The following is a 19964-nucleotide window of genomic DNA, read 5'->3' as shown; positions in this document are numbered from 1 at the left end:
CCTAGCCTTCTCCAAGTGGAAGGCTTGAAGACTGGTACTTTTTTGTTTTTAAATTGGGGGCTATCAGAGATTTGGCAAGTCTAGGTAAGTGATGGAATCAGAAGGAAATAGTATACTAAAAGAGCGACCTTGTGATAATGAGCCAGGAAACACCATGAAGACCATCTACATGCTATTGTCTTGTGGCTTGAGGGGCACTACTGTCTTCATTGGGTCCTCCAGGGTCTGGGGGGAGGGTCACTGAAGAGACTGTGATTCACATACCCAAACCCCAGGTTCAGATCCCCTGCACCACAGTGTGAACAGAAGAAAACAAACAACCACAGACTCCCTATTTCCCTTCCAATTAAATATAACTTTATCAGCCTTGCATTTCAGTCTCTTCAAATAGAAAATACAGACCTATGCCCAATATAACTTGCTCACCATATTTCTAAATGGAACTTAGGGATCGTGATCTCATAAAAATTTCAAAATATTGTTATAATCACATGATATATTAAGTAAAATGAACTTTATGTAAACTCAAGATGAAGGGAAGGATTTATCTGCTGTTATCTGAAGCACTGAAAACAGTAATTCAATACTTATAAATTTATACATACATTTTATTATATGTAGATACAATATATTTTACTAAAATGTTACTAACTGTAAATATTGCTAAAACATTAAAATTAAATATTAAAATTAAATTTGATACATGAGCATGAAGCGATTTATAATGTCAGTCAAGAAAGGGAAGACAAATTAGACTCGCCTGGAAAACATTCCTCCCAGCAAAACTTGTTCACAGGGCAGCAAGGCAATCACATAGCACAATACATGAGGCAGTTACTGAACTGGTGCAAGGTGTCCCTCCATTAGCATCTGGAGGAACAGAGACAGGCATTGTGACTTTTTTTCTTTTGAGTACTGCGGATTGAACTCAGGGCCTTTGCAATGAGCTATGTCTCCAGCCCTTTTTAAATTTTAAGACAGGATCTTGCTAGGTCACTAAGCTTCCCAGGCTGGGCTTGAACTTGCTGTCCTCATGCCTGAGATTCCCAACATGCTGGGATCCTAGGAGTGCACCACCATGCCTGCTGTTACGTTCTTTGTCTATTTTCTTTTCGGCTGATGAAAAATATTAAGCCTTTTAAATTTAGCTTCAATCTCAACAATATCACACTCTGGTAAAATTATTCATTCTGTAAAACCAGCTAACGTGTTTGTGCTATTCTTCTCATCAAATGGGCTGAACCAGAAAATCTACAAATTCCCTCACTGCAAAGAACTAACTTCCAAAGACATTTGGGCTTTTCTATCTTGACAGCTGTTAATGATTTAGTAACTTCAAATTTCCAAATATAACAAATGTATCTTTTAAACAATCATATGGTAGTCTCAGTAATCGTGGCTTGATTGGAAGACAAGTACAATAAACTAAGTTCTAAAATTCTTTCTCAGCCTTTAATAGCATATATGACCAACTGGTGAGGCTTACGTGAAAACAAGCTTTATTTCTACTTTGAGACCCTTTTCTCAACTGGTCTGTGGCAAAGCAAATTATAAGGACTCAAAAGAGGAGTAAGTACTGATCTCAATCTGCCCTGACAGTTCAGATTCTAAGCTTAAGAATAGATTCCCACCCACTACCCCATTCTTCCAGCTCTCTAGAAACATCAACCTAACATTATCCAACAACATCTTCCACATGCTAATATTGGATCTTAAATTTCTAAAATTAATTTGGAATATTTATGAGGCTTACATTTTCCGATACCCAGTGACTGACACATAAAATTTAAGAAATCTGAAAAACTAAAAATGGAAATGATTTTCTCAAAGCTTCAACAGGAAATCTTAATTAGTAAAGAAGCTCAGAGAGCTTTTTCTCCAGAGATAGGTATTGAATTCAAAGTAAGGAGCATCTGGTCAAACTCTAGTACCACACTCTTATGATGTGAATTAGAGACCTAACATAAATTTCAAGAGGATTTTAACACTGGATCCATTCATAGCCACATCCCAGCACTCTCAATACCTTCCCTAAGCTCCTCATCTCAATATAAATTGACTTGTTTTAGGCTGAGATGAATCTAATTATTTTGTTTTAAATTTATTTCAATAAATCAACTGTTTGAGTCAGATCTTTCACAATTTTAATGGAGACATTATAAAATGCCAAGTATCATTATGATATTAAGATTGACCTTGTTTCATTCTCTGATTTCTAAAATTTTTCTAAAGTATTTTTGTCACTTCATTCATGTTAAAGATTCCTCCCTATGAATGTGTTATAGAGAGCAGGAGACACTGGCTCTTGAAAGCATGTTTCCATATGTTTTGGACTAAAAGGGTCTTGAAAGTGGAAATAAGAAACTTATTCGTATGTAAACCAAAACACTTGTTCTATAGTATATGCTATTAAAAGCTGGGAATGAATTTTAGAACTTAGTTCATTGTATTTATCTCTCAATCAACCAAAGTTACTGAGATTACCATATGGATTTAGAAGATATATTTTGCTGCCATTGAGGACTTGAAGTTACCCAATCACTCACAGCTGTCACAATGGACCCGACTGCATTCCCCTTGCTGGAACAGCCATTTTTAATGTTTTATTATCACACAGGGTTTCCAAGTTGCCCAGGCTGGGCCTGAACTTGTGATCCTCTTGCTTCAGTCTCCCAAAGTACTGGGATTATAGGTGTGCACCACTACATCTGGCTTCACTGTGATTTTTATCAAAGGGGCCTTTATATGCATTTAATTTTTGGAAAGAAAAGCAGAACTATGTGGTATTTTTATATAACCCTGTGTTTGAATGACATCCATAAGATAAGCCACAACGGTAAGAAAGCTTCTGGGAGCCACTGGTCCTTCCTTCTCTTGATTTCTCTGTGCAAGGCCAAGGAGAAAAGACCACATGTAGGCCTGTGAGCTGCTCCTGCTTACCTGGAATGGGTGGGCCATGAGAAAATCATTCACCTTAACAAAGGGAAAGGAAAATTCTAGATGGGGAAAGGAACGTGGTCAGGGAATTTTGCTTTAGAGCTCTGTCAAGCATTTGCACCAACGTGAGATGGCCTAGAACACAAGAGACTAGGGCTGGAGTGGATCAGAAGAAAGCCAGGTGGCCTTCACCTGCCCCTTTCCCCACTATGCCTGCCTTGTTCCTGTGTTTCTGATCAGCTCCCTTGCCTTGGCCCAAGTCAGCAAATGGGCATCAGTGGAACATGTAGGTTCTGGGACACCCAGCCCACTCTCTCCTACTGCTCGATGCAGTCCATACTGCATCTCAGGCTGCTCTAGTTTTATACTGAGGGAATGGACTTGCTACCCCTCTCTCCTAGGGTCAACTATGAGGCTTCCTTCTTCCATTCAAGGAATCTTTCCCTGTTTCCTGACCATTACTACCAAGACAGAATTTAAATGAGATAAAACTGGAAATCAAGGATAGCATCTAAGGACATAATTTTTAAAAACAGTTCTAGGGAGAGAATTATGAGATCAGATACAAATTGAGTGGCCAATTTAAGACTGATTAAATAAAGCATTGTAATAGAGTAAAAACAATATTTCAGTTTTTACACCAAAAACTTAAGAGTTTCTCAGGGGTTTGGGGTTAAGCTTAGTGGTTCTGCTGCCTGCCTCAGAAGGCACAAGGTCCCAAGTTCAATCCCCAGTTTAAAAAAAAAATTAACTTTCTTGAACATGACTATTTCTTAAAATATTTCTTAAAATGTTCCTTATTTATGTTGTTAAAACATACAGACATGCACAGCATCAGGGAATACTAGCACTTTGAGAGGTTGAGGCAGGTGGATCCCAAGCTCAAGGCCAGCTAGAGCAAGTTAGCAACTTAGCAAGACTGTTTTAAAATTTAAAATTTTTTAAAAGGGCCAAATATCTATTTGAGTGTGAAGTTCTTTGGTTCAATCCTCAGTACAATAAACAAAACAAAATAAAAAACAAAAACATCCACTGTCTTCAGCCCCTCTGCTGATCTACTGAATCAGAGGAACTGTGAGGGAACCCCTGGACCCCTATGGTTCTCCAAAACTTCCCCAGTTTATCACCATGTGTAGTGAGGTAGAACTGCCTGGTCACTCAGCACCTGGGAGGAGTCACACTTGCCAGTCAAAGAATAAAACCACTGACTGATACCAAACCACAATGCCTCCTACATCCTATAAGCCCATGCACATAGTAGGTGTCCACGAAATACTTTGAAGAGATTCAATCCCTTGGCAAAAATAACATAGGTTAGACTTAGGGAAAAAATGGATTATGAGGGAGTGGAGGGAGGAAGAGTCCAAGATAACTCTGAGAAACAGGAAAGACGGGAGACCACTAAGATTAATAGAGAAATGAGAGGATAAGTTGCTTTGGGTAGAGAAAATGATGAGTCCAGTTTCTGACAGCTTAAGTGTGGGAGACAGGAGACTTCTGAGGGGCTGTTGCATGAGAATGGTGGAGACAGAGCTTGGCATGGAGAGCTAATGGTGAATCAATGGCGATAAGGAGAGTTTCCAAGAGAAAACACTGTGTGAAAATAAAGAAGCCTGCAGATAAAGGTTAGATATGAATATGAACAATAGACAATAATAAACGATATTTCAGGTACAAAGTCCTCGCTATTGGGTCTTTCACCTGATTAATATAAAATGAGGGTAATAATTCCACTTATTTCATATTTCGTGGCACCAGATTGGAGGGTAGACTGTCCAGTAACTTTTGCCCATTAATACATTCTGTGAAATGCATCTCCCAGTGCTGCTGAACATCCTACGCTGCTTGGAGTAATCTGCGGGATTGCACTGTGAATAGATTTTATGTAGAGTGTCCTTACAGGGCTGATTAGAGCTAGAGGCCAGAATCCAAGAGCACAGAAATACAGTACTCCACAGCCCTAAATTGGAAACCTATCCTCTGTAATAGTTAATGGCATAGCACCACCTTCTGGGGAAATTATTTTCCCATTCCGCACATTACCTATTAATCCAATTATTCTTGCTCACCTATATGGCAACATTTCTCAAAATGAAATACTCAAGAAGTGTTTACAGGGCTGCATTGGGAGAGCCTTGGGCGCTGAAACTACAGCAGCCCTAAAGTGCTGCAGACCCAGCGTCGGAACGAGGCGACAAGAGGCCGAGACCGCGTCCTTCAGGGACCGCGCTCCGCACCCGCCTCAGGACTGACTGAGCTCTACGCATCCGGGAAACACAGCACAAACTACCAAGACCCCAGACCAAGAAAGGAAAGGCTGGGACTCAAGAAGAAAGCGCTGCTGACCCCTCAGAACAGACTGCTGAGGCGGGGCCTTACTCACACTCCGCCTCTGAGGCGGCCGCAGGAAGTAGGCCGGCCCACAACCCCAGAAGGCCCAGGTGGCCAGTGCGCTTGCGCGGAGGCGTCACTTCCGGCGGTCGGGTTCCGATTCCGGAAGGGGCTGCATAGTGGCGGTGGTGGCGGCGCCAGGTTCTCCGCGGTGACTAGTGTTGCTCTGCTGCCAGAGGGGTGGGCTACACGGCAGAGTCATGGTCGAGGTACAGTGACATTGAGTGCCCAGGGGTCATTTGTCTGTGTACTGTTTTGCCTTGCAGCGGCCGTGGGAGATGGGGAGTGCTGGAAATCTGGGGGAGCGGAGAGGCTGCGAGGGAACTGCTTGGCCCTGCCCGGTGGTCGCTTCGTGAGGCTTTCGGGGAGGAAACGAGGTCCGATGAGAACCCGCTTCGGAGGATAGTCCAGGCGGGAAGCCCGAGGGGATGCCTGCAGGTCTTTGGCCCCAGGGAGCCGGGGCTTCTGCTGCTGTTGGAGCCCTGGCCCTCGCAGCGGCTGAGGTCGTGCCACGGCGGTGTCCCAGAAGGGCAGCGCTTTCGGCTGCGGCCCAGGAAAACCTCCGTGTCGAATTTTTACTTCGTTCCCTAACCTGAACAACCACTCTGTTAGCGGGCCCACTTCGACTCATCCCAAACATTCCCTGGTTCCACCCCACTCCTCCACACGCAACACAGCCGCCTACTATCAGTCCCTCAGCATCTCTTCCTTGAACAGATGCTGCATTAGCTTCTAATGCTGGTCTCTTTGTTTCCTTTTTGTTTTCCTATAACTTGTACTATTCAAAACGTAAATTGGCTTTTCTTGCTTAAAACCCTTTACTGGCCCTGTTACTAGAATAAAAATATAGGTTGTTGTAATGGCTTGAAAGACCATGGCATGTCTGAACCCCTTGTGGTCTCATAAACTACAGCCCATCTCTCCCAGCCCGCACAGCTGTACTGCATTTCTGGAGTTCTTTCAGTTACTCATCGCCTTCTCACAAGGCCTCTGGATTCTTCTTATCTCTATTCTGTGTCAGGTTTTCTTCTTTCCTGTGTAAATACAACTTCAGACTGATCTTTCATAATCCTAGTCCTTTCTTCACTTTTCTGTTTAAACCCTTGCTTGTTTTCATAGCAAAATGTAGTGTTACTTTGCTTTTTTGTCTGTTGTCCCTGGAGCATGAGGACCATGGTTGCCTTTTCATCATCTTTTGTTAGCATCTAGCACAATACCTGCCACTCGCATAGTACAAGCTCAGTATTTGCTGAATAAAACATTATTTACTTGCTATACCCAGGGCTCTGAGGAAAGAGAAGTTTTCTCCTCTCCTCTTAGTTTGCTACAAGTAACTGTAGTGGATGGTATGAAACTTTTTACATACTTAAATATGGAAATTATATAATTTGACTCATTCAGGTTATAATATGAGTAATTTGCAGCTAAATGTGTGATTGCCCTCTTTCTTTTTAGGAGGTACAGAAACATTCTGTACACACACTTGTGTTCAGGTCATTGAAAAGGACCCATGACATGTTTGTAGCTGATAATGGAAAACCTGTGCCTTTGGATGAAGAGAGGTAGGTATAGTTCTTTTTAGTTGCTAAATTTTAAAAATTCTGATATTGAGGGAAGAGAGCAGAAAGAGGGAAATCTTTAAATGTCTTAAAAGTAATACAGAGATTGCTTACTCAGTAATGAGTGGTGTTCTGGCATAATTTAAACTGATTTAACCTCTTTTTTTTTTTGCCTTATATTTTACTTTAAAGTATGTTAGGTTTGTGTTTAGATGTTCTCCCAAAGCCTCATGCAGGTGAGGTGGGGCTTTTTTCATAGGTGGCTGAATCTGGAATGTGTGATGCTGGGCTTAAGGGCATGTGATTACTAAACCATTTACACATGAATGATTACTTTGGCACTTCCCTAATCCTGGTAGTCTGAATAAAAGGGGCAGAAAGATGCTGTTAAACTTCCTTGTTGCCTTTGCTACCTTGTGCTGGCCATGTTGTTTCTCCTCTCTGATGCTTGTTTGCCATGCCAGCCTTGGAATCAGCATATTATGGACTAAAACTTCTGCAAACAGTTGTCTGTTATTTTGTCTCAGCAACAAGAGAAAGGTAACTAAAAGAGAAATTTGGTACCAGAGTAGTGGGGTCGTTGCTGTAACATTACCTGGCAATGTGGCTCAAAACCCTTTGGAACTAGTATGTGGGAAGGGGAAGAGTTAGGAAATACTCAGAGACGTTGGCGATGGAAGTAGACCTGGAAGGCCTTAGGCTATTATATATGGGAGTTTCTGGTCAGAACTCAAAAGACCAGAAAGCTGGTAAAGACCAGGGTCAGGAAATTTTTTCTAGGAAGGACTGAATTGGCTGTAGGACTCCAGGCGATGTGTGTTATGGCTTGGTAGAAAGTTTGTCAGCATTTTGTTCTTGTCCAAAGACTTTGCCTGAGACTGAGATTAGGGGCAGTGGACTAATTAATCTGGCAGAACAAATTTCAAGACAGTCGAATATTGAGGTGGTGGCATGGCTACTGTTGGGGGCTTTTAGCGAGATCTATATTAAGATTCCAGAGTAAAAAGCCCAGAAAAATGATTTAAAACATTTTGAGCTTGGCCAGAAAGGAAGCTGCAGCAAAGCTTTGGACTGCAAAGATATTGCAGAGGAGTTCATGATTGCTGGGAGGAACTGGAGAATAAAATGATGGCCTGAGGGCATCACAAAAAGCAGGACAACTTCACCATTTTTAGCCTCAGAGTTACAAAGGTGAAAAAATTTGCTTTGAGAAGAAAGCCCCAGAGCACCGTGCTCCAGAATGGTGGCAGCCTAGAGAATGTGTTCCTCGGGATTGGGTTCAGAGTACTCATCTATCCAGGCACTCAACCCTTAACAGTCAAGAGAGAAGGAAGTCTGGCTACAGCTCCAGCTGGCAACCAACCTTGGTATCATCCGTGAGACACTGGGTCAGGAAAGCTTCCACCCAGATTTCAGAAGAAGGCCTGCAAGGCCATACAATGTGCCCGTGAGAGGGCACTATGTGAAAATGTGAAGGTGCTTTGTAAACCCCAGAAGTTTGGAGAAGCCAAGAGCATGGATCAGCTGAGGGAAACTGCAAGGAGAGAGCAGAGCCAGCCTAAGAAGAAAGCTATGGAGCTCCAAACACCAGAGGTGCTGCAAGGGCAGGGCCATCCAAGCCCTTTGGAGTTCACAGCTTGCCACAGATTGCCTCAAATGCTGAAAGTGGAGCTGTGAAATGTAATGTTTGGCCTGCTTGAATTTGGACTTGCTTTGGCCCCATTCCTTTGAATCCTCCTGTTTGTACCTTTTGGAATAGTAATGTGTACCTTATGCCATTAAATGTTGGAAGTGTTTGACTTTCTTTTCATTTGTACACGGGCTTGCAGCTAAGAGTTTGCCTTAAATCTCAGAGGACTTGGGACTTGGACTTTTCAGCAATCCTGAAACTATTAGGACTTTGGCAACTCTTACAGATGGACTAAATGCTTTTTTGCATAAAGGGATATATGTGAGTCTTTGCAGGCGACCAGGGGTGGAATGTTATGGTTTGTGTTTAGATGTCCCCCTAAAGCCTCATGCCGATGAGGTGAGATTTTCATTTTCAGAAGTAGCTGAATCTGGAATGTGTGATGCTGGGCTTAAGGGTGTGTGATTATTAAACCACTATACACACAGAGTGATTAGTTTGGCACCGCTCTTATTCTGGTGGACTGCATAAGATAAAAGGGACAGAAAATGCTGTTGAATGCTTTTGTTGCCTTTGCTGCCTTGTGTGCACCGTATTGTTTCTCTTCTCCAAGAATTGGAGCCAGCTGATCATAGACTGAAACCTCTATAAACTGTCAACCAAATAAACTTTTTCCCCTTCAACATTGGATGTCAGGTATTTTTTCTTAACAAGGAGAGAAAAGTAACACAGTGTCCCATTAATTAATTACATTTCATAAATGTCCAGTAATTAGAGTCCTTTCTAGGTATTTTAGTTTATAATCAATCACTATGTGCTTTCAGCTTCCTGCTCCTCTCAGAGCCTTGCTGAGCTGAAATTGCACCTGGCCAGTAACTCTACTCCCATCTTTTCTCATTAGTATGATGAAAAAGATTTTTGAGTGTTAGCATAGTTTTGTTTCTACATATCTATCTCTAGTCTGGGATTGCATGTGTGCTGTGTTCCTTCTTTGTCCTTTACCCGTAAATCTTTTAAGATCTACACAAATGAGCATTTATATTTCATTTATAAGGTACACTCTTCTTAAAAGTGGTTTAAGTGCATTTCTTTTTACAATATTGAGTTAAATAGTTCTAACTGACTTTTTTGGATACATCTGATGAAGGTTGCTGTAGATGTTTTTACTACATATATAGTTTGTATATGTGTGTATGTGTGTGTGTGTGTGTGTGTGTGTGTGTGTGTGTATTTTTTTTTTTAAAGCAAATACATTGATTTTGAGATTTTTAAGGGCATATATTGTTTCTATGTCTAGGTCAGTTGAACCCTTGGGAACTCACCATGAAAGGTTTTATGTTAGGTAACAGGCTAAAATATTAGACATTATGAATACTTTATGGTGGTATTTGAGCAAAAATACATATGGTGTAGAGATGATGAAATTGAAAGTTTTTGATTTCTTAAAATACTATTTAATTTCAAAGTCTTACTGGAAACATTTTCTGCATGACTAGGAAAACAAGCTATTTAAGTACTTGTTTCTTGGCTATCTGTAAACATTTGAATTGTTGATTATATCTAGAATATTTAAGAGTACGTCTTATGTTTATAATTTCTAAATAGTCACAAGCGAAAAATGGCAATCAAGCTTCATAATGAGTATGGTCCTGTATTGCATATGCCTACTTCAAAAGAAAATCTTAAAGAGAAGGGCCCTCAGAATGCACCGGATTCATATGGTCAAAAACAGTATCCTGCCAGTCAAGGTGAGTATAGGGCTACTCAGAAATGCCAGGGTTTATATGTGAATTCTTAAAAATAGAAAAGCAAAATGTCTTATTAAATGCTTCTCCTCCTGGAAGCATGAATTGAGGTCTTAAAGTATTTTACAAGTAGAAGACTGTTACCATGGAAGTCTTGGCTTACTCATAGGAATAGTAACTGAAATAATGTAATTTGTTGATGCGCTTTTTCTTATTGGAAATAAAGTATATTAGTGTTAAGATGGGAGAATTGGGGTGTAGAGGTCACAATGGAGACTAAAGGAAAAATTTAGAGAACATTTCTAACCTGTGGGGAGACCTTCTATCATGGCTGTAATTCACAAAATAAAACTAAGTACTGCAATTGCAATGAATAGAAACTGCAATACTCCATAGAACCTATTTTCTTAGAAGGAAAACCAGAGTGGATTGTTGCTTAGGAAAATCTTTATATACTATTGCTGTGTAGGAGTAAATTCATGAGCTTCTCACCTCTTAATCAATTAATGGGCAAAGAAATAGCTGCTGGGTGCCTAGATTTTAAGACCAAACAACTCCACTTTCTTCATTGTTGAGGCTTGAATTTAGTAGGGAAAGAGAAATGCAATTAATGTGTCATTTAAAAGGATACTCGACTATAAGATAAATTCTCTGTTTTAGGACAAGAGGTTGAATATGTAGTTACAGGGACGCATCCATACCCACCAGGACCTGGTAAGTGAGCTGTTATGGATTGAAAATAAAATACTTTGTTGGCTCCTATTTTTTTCAAGCTGCTCCAGGCCAAGTTAAGCTTATAATGTAGTAGTAGAGGCAGGCATGCAAATACCTAAACTTAAAAAGATGGTAGTGTTAGTTTAGAAGCAGGTGTGGTTGAAGTGTGCTGGGGGTGTGTGTCTGTCATACACAGGTTGCTACAGAAATGGTGTGGCTGGTATAGTAGGTGAGAGGACAAAAGACTTAGTATTCATGGGAAGTTTAGGGAAATAGTGTTCTTTTTGTTGTAGTAACATTCACCCTTGGAAACCTGATAGTTGAGTAGCTACTTTATTTTTGCTTTTAAAGCTATATCTGAATTTAATAAGAACTTTGTCTTGGACACTTTAATAATGGGCAGTTATAATCAGATCAAATGTCAATCAGTATTTATTATAAAAAATTAGAAGCAAAATTTAATCAAAATTGCCGTAATTGCCCTACCTGGAGATAGTCGTCTGTCACATTTTCTCTTCATATTTTAAATGCATGTAAATGAGAGCAAAAATAGCTATCAATAGGAATGCTTTTATTTTTAATAGGGGTGGCTTTGACAGCAGATACTAAAGTCCAAAGAATGCCGAGTGAGTCTGCTGCACAGTCCTTAGCAGTGGCATTACCTTCTCCGCAGGCCAGGTAAGAGAATGAATTGAAAAGATCTTGAAAGCATATTTCACCATTTCACCATTTATGTTTGGTTTTTTTATTTTTTTTTTTTCATTTCTAAATTTGTTTCTTTACAACTGTGTATTATATAGTATTTTTTAATTAAAGTTTGCAAAATTAAAGGCTAGGTTTTGCCAAATGCATTGGAGGCATTATTTCCTTCCTGTGTGGTATTCCTTTTTCCTCAGGAGTGATACAAATCGTACTGCACCTGGTGGGAATGAATACCGTGGGGCTTCGGAACGCTCACAGCCTGCAGGGGTGAATTCGGTAAGTTTCTTGTGTCTAATAGCGCTATGGCCTTTTCAAATATGTCATCTCATTCTTTTTATCCCAAGTTTTACCTTAATCAAGAAATGGTCACTTGTTGGAATTTGTTAATGTAAATAGCAGCTTGTATCTTAAGTCTTCAGTAAATTGATTTTAATTTTCAGCGTATGAAGCCCTGTTATTTCTGTGTCTGCTTGCACACTGTACATAGTGTATATTTTGATGAAGATAATGTGATGTTGATATTTACTCTCCAGGATTAAAACTACAAGGAGTGTTTTCTGCCTGCGTTAGTGTGTGTTCGCTATGTAAATCTCTCATTTGAGCTGTAAGTTGGTGTGTAGTTACAGTTGAGTGCTATTTGTATAACATCCATGGGTTGTGCAGCCAGTGTCTTCAAATGAGCACTGAGAAAAATGTGTACTTACGAATAAGTGGCAGCTGCCCTTAGCACTGTTGAAAGTACTGCAGAAAGAATAACCGACAGTGTGCCATATGCTTTTTTATGGCATCATTTCGTAAGTGTGGGCTTCTGCCCCCTCGTTCACAGGGGAATTAATTTGCCAGATAACATGACTGAATTTGTAACCCGTATGCCACATTTCTTTTCTTTTTTTTAATCTTCCATTCAGGGGACATCTCTCTTGCCATTGGGAGGGTGTAATTTGAACTTCTTGAGGGCAGAACTTAATGGGCTTAAATATATATATATATTTTTTATTAGTGAGTGAATGTGAACAATATGGTTGATTATCCTTTTTTGACATACATAGGACCAGAAGTGTTTCAGATTTGTTTTTGGCTTTTGGAATCTTTGCATAAACTACCTATTGAATGTTCCTCATCTGAAATTCAAAAATCCCAATTGAACTCAAATTGTGGAGCATTTCAGACTTTGGGTTTTTGGGTTAAGGAAGCTCAACCTATATCAGCTATGTGCCTTTTAAATCACATTTAAATATTGTATTAGAAAACGGACAGGAATCTTTTGCTTCCCATTCTACATTCTGCATGAGGCCCAAGATTGGTTAGTCAGGAATTGGCACATCTGGGTTTTGAACTTCACACACTATGATGTCTGCTCTTAACTAATATTCCTGCTCTCTTCAGTTTTTTACTTGGTTTTTAAAAGTAATTTATAGAAAAATAAAATTAATTAGGTGTCTTTGGCTCATTTTTCTATTTGTGAAAAAGTATTTAACTCTTTTCCTCTTCATTTAAGGGGGAAAAAAACCTTTCATAAGTCCTATTTTGAGTTCAGCTTCTTTTTTTTGGTATTGGGGATCCAACTGTGGCCCTCATTCTTGTGAGGCAGGCGGCGGAACCACTCAGCCAAATCCCCAGCCTGATTTCAGCTTTTGAATTAATAATGTGAAACATTAAATATGATACTTTCTTAAACATGTATCAATATATAGCTTCAGTAATCATATATTTCACATTTAGATGGTTATGGAGACTGGCAGTACCAAGAACTCTGCACTGATGGCTAAAAAAGCCCCTACAATGCCCAAACCCCAGTGGCACCCACCGTGGAAACTCTACAGGGTGAGTGAATCTGCATCTTAGCCCACTGTGTAGATTGGTGCTTTCCATTTGACAGGGGCTGAAGAACAGAACACAGCGGAGGAGGAGTGAACGGGGAAGCCAGTAGAGTGAGCTGAGGTGGGATACGTAGGGGCTCACGCAATATGTGAAAAGGTGCCTGGAGAAGGAGGTTTTCCTATTAAAAGCTGTCCACCTGCACTGTTTTGTTTCTTTCTGTTTTTTTATATATAAGATTTGGAGTGAAACATCAATAGAAGACTACTAAATGTGGAGGGCAGACAAAATGAATTAGGCAAGCGAAGCATTTAAATATGAAAGTTTAGGAAAGAGCACCTTATAAAGAAACTGGATCTACCAATTCTTTCAACTTCAATAAATGAAAGTGATTCAAAATGATCAGATCTAAAATTAAAAAATACGTAGTAGGAAATGTACAGCTAACAGGCTTCTTTTTCAAATGAGTGAATGGTAAGAGACTTTTTAGGTTCATTTTAGGTCTGACATTTTAATAGATGTGAAATGGAGTAACACTCCCATAATCAGCGATTCTTTTAGTTCTGCCCGCCTCCACCCCTGGCAACCGCTGACCTGTTCTCTGTCACTGTCGAGTGAAGGAGCACAGCATGTACTTCTTGAGAGTGACTTCCTTTTCTCAACTTAAGCTTTTGAGACTTCTGTGAGTTGCTGGGTCAGTAATGCATTCCTTTTTCTTGCTGAATATTCTGTTGTATATTGTACTTCCATTTCTGTGTCTCTTCACCCTTGAAGAAGATGGCAATGTTTCTCTAAAATCCAGTTGTCAGATCCTATAAAGTTGAAGTTTGAAGATGTGGGGAGGACAGTACCAAGTCGCACGGCAGTTAAAGTCGAGTAGCTTTGACCTGGTGCATGGGTGCACCTGCCCTCTGTTCTTCCTCACAGGTCATCAGTGGGCATCTTGGCTGGGTGCGATGTATCGCCGTGGAACCGGGAAATCAGTGGTTCGTTACTGGATCTGCTGACAGAACTATAAAGGTAATAAGGAAGGAAGAAAAAAATCAACATGAGTTTGTGTTTTTCACCTAAGTTAAATCTTGTTTAAGTTATTTCCTATGGCAGAAATTAGGTTTTGGTGGGGGGGGGATTGGTATTTCAAGCCCTTATTTTTTGTTTTGGTTTGATTTTTTATTTGAGTAAAATTATCGTCTTAGTGAAAAGTAGTATTTAAGTGATAGTTTTTTTATAAACATGTTAGCTGCTACTGATTTCTTGATTCTGAAGGAATTTTTTTCCTCCTCTGGTTATGAAATTAAAGCATGTTCAGCTATAGAAAATTTGAAGATACAGACAACTGTCACAGAACCTAGATCCATACATAGTCATACCTCTATTAGATACTTAGCTAAATTTTATTTTAGCACTTCTGTGTATGTATTTAGCAATGCATTTACTTCTCAGCACTTTCCCTGGGTGTATAAATGTGTATCTTAAAAATTACTCTTGATATGTAATTTTGTATCTTGCTGTTTTCAGCTTAACATTTTATCAAGAGCATATTCTTGTGAAAACTTAATACCCTTTTAAGTGGTTACATAATACACAGTTCAGATAGTCTATAATTTTTTTCTGTTGTGGAACATTGAAGTTGTATTTTGATGCTGCCCATTTTTACACATAATGCCATAATTAGTCTTTGTGCATGCAGCTCTGTGTATTTTTGTAGGGTAGGCTCCCAGAAATGGCATCTTTGGGTCTAATATTTGTGAGACTGATATCTAACGTAGAAGTTACTTTCCAAAGTTAGGAATTAACCGCTGCAGTATATTTGAGAGGTTCTACTTCAGTGTGTTGTGTGTCCCTTTAAAAATATCTGCTAGTATGGCAAGCAAAAATTGATATTTAATCTTTTTAAAGCATTCATGTAAAATTTCTAGAGAGGTTGAACTTCCTTACACTTTTACTTTGTATTTTCAATTGTTTTTTAAGCACACTATATATACAGACTGTTATCAGTGATATCCTTTGTAGATTAGGAGTACTAACCTTGTCATCTGTGGCAAATATTTTCCCATTTTGTCTTTGCCTTTTTATTCTTGGGTTGAAGATCTGGGACCTGGCTAGTGGCAAGTTAAAACTGTCACTGACTGGACATATCAGTACAGTGCGGGGCGTGATAGTAAGCACGAGGAGCCCATACCTCTTCTCTTGTGGAGAAGACAAACAAGTGAAATGCTGGGATCTGGAATATAATAAGGTAAGTCTGGGGTTAAGAACTTAAAATATTAGGTGCCATGTTTTTAATCATTCTAATTTCAGAAGTTGTAATTTTTCTACTTTAAGGTCATCAGACACTACCATGGACATCTAAGTGCGGTGTATGGTTTGGATTTGCATCCAACAATTGATGTGCTGGTCACCTGTAGTCGAGACTCAACTGCACGGGTAGGCCAGTGATAGAACTGTGTGTTGTGTGCAGATGTGTTGCGACTTGTGACATACATTTGACATTGGAGACTTACATTCATTGGTGGAAAATAAAGATAGTTGCTTGACTCAGTAGTGCCCTGCTCCCTCAGTTTCTTGGCTTATATATTTTACCACTATAGTCTTTAGTTCTGTGACCTCACCGTACTTATTATTGTTAACTGCCTTGACCTTAAAATGTGACCTCGTGTTCCAGTGTATTACAGTCTCTCACAACCATGAGGTCTTTAATTCAGTTGTCCCGTTGTACCCATGTACCATTAGGGTTCAGTACCCTGCTCCCCTGCCCTACTCGCCATTGGCAGTTGTCTCCTGCCTATATTCCCTTCCGGCTTAGAGGTTCCTGTATTTCCTGGGAGCACTTAGTTCACGAGATTCAAGCACAGTTGTCTGGAAATCGATCCATTTAAATACCTGAAATATGGTGCCTGTCCTTTTTAACAATATATCTGTTGTATTTTATAGATCTGGGATGTGAGAACTAAAGCCAGTGTACACACATTATCTGGACATACAAATGCAGTTGCTACAGTGAGGTGTCAAGCTGCGGAACCACAAATTATCACTGGTATGATGGGTGCTTTTTGGAATTGCAACTTGTTCCTTTCATATTAGATTATAATCATTCATAAACTTTTTATATTCACTGTGGCTCTTGCTTTTTGTTGTATTTAGAATGTTTCTGTGTCATATATTTTAATCTAGAGCACTTGAAACTTATGGTAAGACTTTGTCCACTTGTTTTTTTCTTAGTATTTTTTGCATAGAAACTGTCACACAGTACAGTGCTAACTTGGTTCACAAACTTAATTCATTCTGCAATTGTGGGGAAAATGGCCACTGTTGCATTCATCCGATACAGAGTTCACAAAGAAAAACAAAATTTTGCCTAACATTTCTGTTTGGGACGAAATTGTTCACAGACAAAAGCATTCACGAACCGAGGTACCACTGTATCTTGTCATGAATGGCTAGAAAATTGCTGTTACATGGGACTAAATATTACAGTGACACATTATTAGTCTAGGAGATTGAGGTTAGAAGACAAATATTCTGAGACCAATAACCTTTAAAATTTACGTGAATCTTGTTTTTAATGGATCTTTAGGGCTGGGGATTTAGCTCAGCGGTTCAGTAGCCTGACTTGCAAGCACAAGGACCCGAGTTCAATCCCTGGTACCAAAAAAAAAAGATCTTTTACACTAGAAAATGTTTTATGTGTTTTAACTGAAAAAAGTACTGCTGGAATTTCACCTTTTTCACTGGAGAATAAAATCATGTGCTTGCTTAATGATTTGCATTTATACTTGCTGTTCAGTTGACAGGCAAGCACTTTATTTCGTTCTTAAGGAATTAAATTTAAAATTAACCTAGAATATTGGAATTCTGATGAATTTAGCCAAGAGATGATAGGATTTTGATTTGGTATGCATATATATTTGGAAGAATGGTTCTTATTTTATTTTATTCCACTTTTACGTTTTCCTAATCCGTGTTTTGGGAATGTGCGTACTTTCATTGCAGGAAGCCATGACACTACAATACGATTATGGGATTTGGTGGCCGGAAAAACAAGAGTGACTTTAACAAATCATAAAAAGTCAGTCAGGGCTGTGGTTTTACATCCCCGACAGTAAGTGTTTTCCTTATTGGCTTCTCGTCTTTCTTCATGCCCTAGCATAGTACTAAAATGTCAAATTAGTACTGCATCTGGCAGTCATTTAGCTAGCTATCATTTCCAGGCCTCACGTATGGATGTGCATTTCTGTAATTTTTTCTTTATTACTGTTTTGCTTTCTTCCCTTTATAAAATGGGGAAATTCTTCTACATAATGACAAACAAGATGCTATAAATAAATCATGGTCAAAAGCTGCATGTCAAAATAGAAGGTAATAGCAGCTGGCTGTGTTTTGGGCATAAATGATATTGGACACTGGAACATATATAGAATAATTCTTAAGGAAGGAGTTAATATACATAGAGAGTAAGAACCACGAACATTGTAGTCAAATATCCAAAGGAAGAGAACATAATATCACTGCCTACTGTTTGTCACATCCTGCCACACCTGGCACTTTTCTGGTTGTATTCATCTTTCTCTTCTGCCTCTTTCCTCCTTCATTTTTCTTTCTCTTTCTTCCTTTTGTTTCCTTCTATGTTCCTTCTCGCCCTTTATCAAGAACTATCACAAGATATTTTGTGTTCATGTGAAATTGTACATTTAATTTACTCAGTGTAGAGTATTGAGATGTAAGATGAATAAAACATTACTCTAGAATTTAAAATACATTTAAAATTTTTGAAAGAAGGATATAATTTGGAACAAATGTTTTGATATTTTTACATCTTGTGTGACAGTACTATTTTTGCTAAAACTACAGAAAGCATTGTGTACATATGAAAAATACAACAGTAAGCTTTTTGAATCTGCCATTTTATTTACCTTGATTCATGCTCCTATGAACTCTTTTTAATCTTATTTCAGTTACACATTTGCATCTGGTTCTCCGGATAACATAAAGCAGTGGAAATTCCCTGATGGAAGTTTCATTCAGAATCTTTCTGGTCATAATGCTATCATTAATACATTGACAGTAAATTCCGATGGAGTGCTTGTATCTGGAGGTAAAGAAAGACTTCTGTTATGGCTGAATGTTTCGTCGTTTTTGTTTGTGTATGGATGAGTAGACATTTGTGCTGCTTCTGAGGCATCATGCTTAAAGTATCCTAGCAAAACATGCTACACGTGTAACATAGTTCATGTTTTACAGTTTAGCCCTTTTGAGTTCCCATGTGATGAATCTTAGCAGTTTATACTGGGAATTGCCTACAGTTTGGATGGATATTCTGGAATTGGAAGTCAAATTTTGTGGTGCTTTTTAAAAAAAATCTCTTTTGAAATCCTAAAATAAATACAAATGGACCAGTATTTCTTTTTGTTTAATCTTCAGTCTTTTTAAGATAGAGTCTTTCTTTGTGCTCCAAACTTGTCTTGAACTTGCTGTATAGGCCATGCTAGCCTCAAACTTGTGATCCTCTCTGCCTCAGCCTCCCAAGTGCTAGGATACAGGCATGCGCCACCACACCCAGGACAAATATTAAGAGGAACTTGAGTCCTGTGTATTAACTGTCTTCATAACTATAGTTATTGAGATGGTATGGATGATGGTATGATGGCTTCTCCCTGCGTGTTTGTCTAGCACAGCTATTGAAGGATACCAGGTGAAATTAGATCTTCTCTTTCAGCTGACAATGGCACCATGCATCTTTGGGATTGGAGAACTGGCTACAATTTTCAGAGAGTTCATGCAGCTGTGCAGCCTGGGTCTTTGGACAGTGAATCAGGAATATTTGCTTGTGCTTTTGACCAGTCTGAAAGTCGACTACTAACAGCTGAAGCTGATAAAACCATCAAAGTGTACAGAGAGGATGATACTGCGGTAAGAATCCTACTAGTTTGGCAAGTGTCATCTCACTTAGTTGTCCGAAGGAAGATGTACTTGTAGATTTGTAGCATTAAGGTATTTGCCATCTTGAGTAGTATCTGCTCCTAGATTTCTGTATCGGTTTCATTGATGCCTGAGAAAATGATACACATTTAACTGTGAATAATAGATTGCTATGTAAATTCTAGAATCAGCCTTTAGTACTGCCATATTATCTAAATAGAAATTTTATTTTAGATAAAAAGAATAAACTGAACTTATAATGAACACATTTATCTTTACTTGATGTGAATAATGCCAGAAGTTTGTCATCTACTCCTAAAATCGTTAAAGTCCTGCTAACATTATGCCAAGGCATAAGATTTAGAACACTACCTTTGTTAAAATGGATTGTATTAAATATGAAGCAAACTAATAACACTTTAATTTGATTTTCTATTTTTAGACAGAAGAAACTCATCCAGTCAGCTGGAAACCAGAAATTATCAAAAGAAAGAGATTTTAACGTGGCGATGTCTCCATGGTGGTTCTTCTTTTTTTTTTTTTTTTTTT

At 39.0% G+C, this 19964-nt stretch overlaps 1 protein-coding gene across 2 annotated transcripts in view; it reads left to right on the top strand.

Annotated features, from left to right (window-relative positions):
* Positions 1-5424: 5424 nt before the first annotated feature.
* The window catches only part of Plrg1 (pleiotropic regulator 1), a 14963-nt gene continuing 423 nt past the window's right edge, over positions 5425-19964 (top strand). The window contains exons 1-15 of one of the 2 annotated variants that reach the window (XM_010627937.3): positions 5425-5537; positions 6784-6890; positions 10123-10265; positions 10923-10976; positions 11561-11654; positions 11873-11954; positions 13401-13502; positions 14424-14516; positions 15586-15735; positions 15822-15923; positions 16431-16533; positions 17490-17598; positions 18452-18591; positions 19213-19406; positions 19858-19949. In XM_010627937.3, coding sequence (XP_010626239.1) covers positions 5529-5537; positions 6784-6890; positions 10123-10265; positions 10923-10976; positions 11561-11654; positions 11873-11954; positions 13401-13502; positions 14424-14516; positions 15586-15735; positions 15822-15923; positions 16431-16533; positions 17490-17598; positions 18452-18591; positions 19213-19406; positions 19858-19917 — 1542 coding nt within the window. In that variant the 5' untranslated portion in view covers positions 5425-5528 and the 3' untranslated portion in view covers positions 19918-19949. Of the gene's footprint in view, positions 5538-6783; positions 6891-10122; positions 10266-10922; positions 10977-11560; positions 11655-11872; positions 11955-13400; positions 13503-14423; positions 14517-15585; positions 15736-15821; positions 15924-16430; positions 16534-17489; positions 17599-18451; positions 18592-19212; positions 19407-19857 lie in introns of both variants that reach the window. The other variant, XM_010627936.3, reaches the window with a different exon arrangement.

Source organism: Fukomys damarensis, unplaced genomic scaffold (genome assembly GCF_012274545.1).
Source record: "Fukomys damarensis isolate Sample0158 unplaced genomic scaffold, DMR_v1.0_HiC HiC_scaffold_38, whole genome shotgun sequence".
Classification (NCBI taxonomy): domain Eukaryota; kingdom Metazoa; phylum Chordata; class Mammalia; order Rodentia; family Bathyergidae; genus Fukomys; species Fukomys damarensis.
Note: the sequence above shows the minus strand (reverse complement) of the source record. Positions and strands in the feature narration are given on the sequence as shown.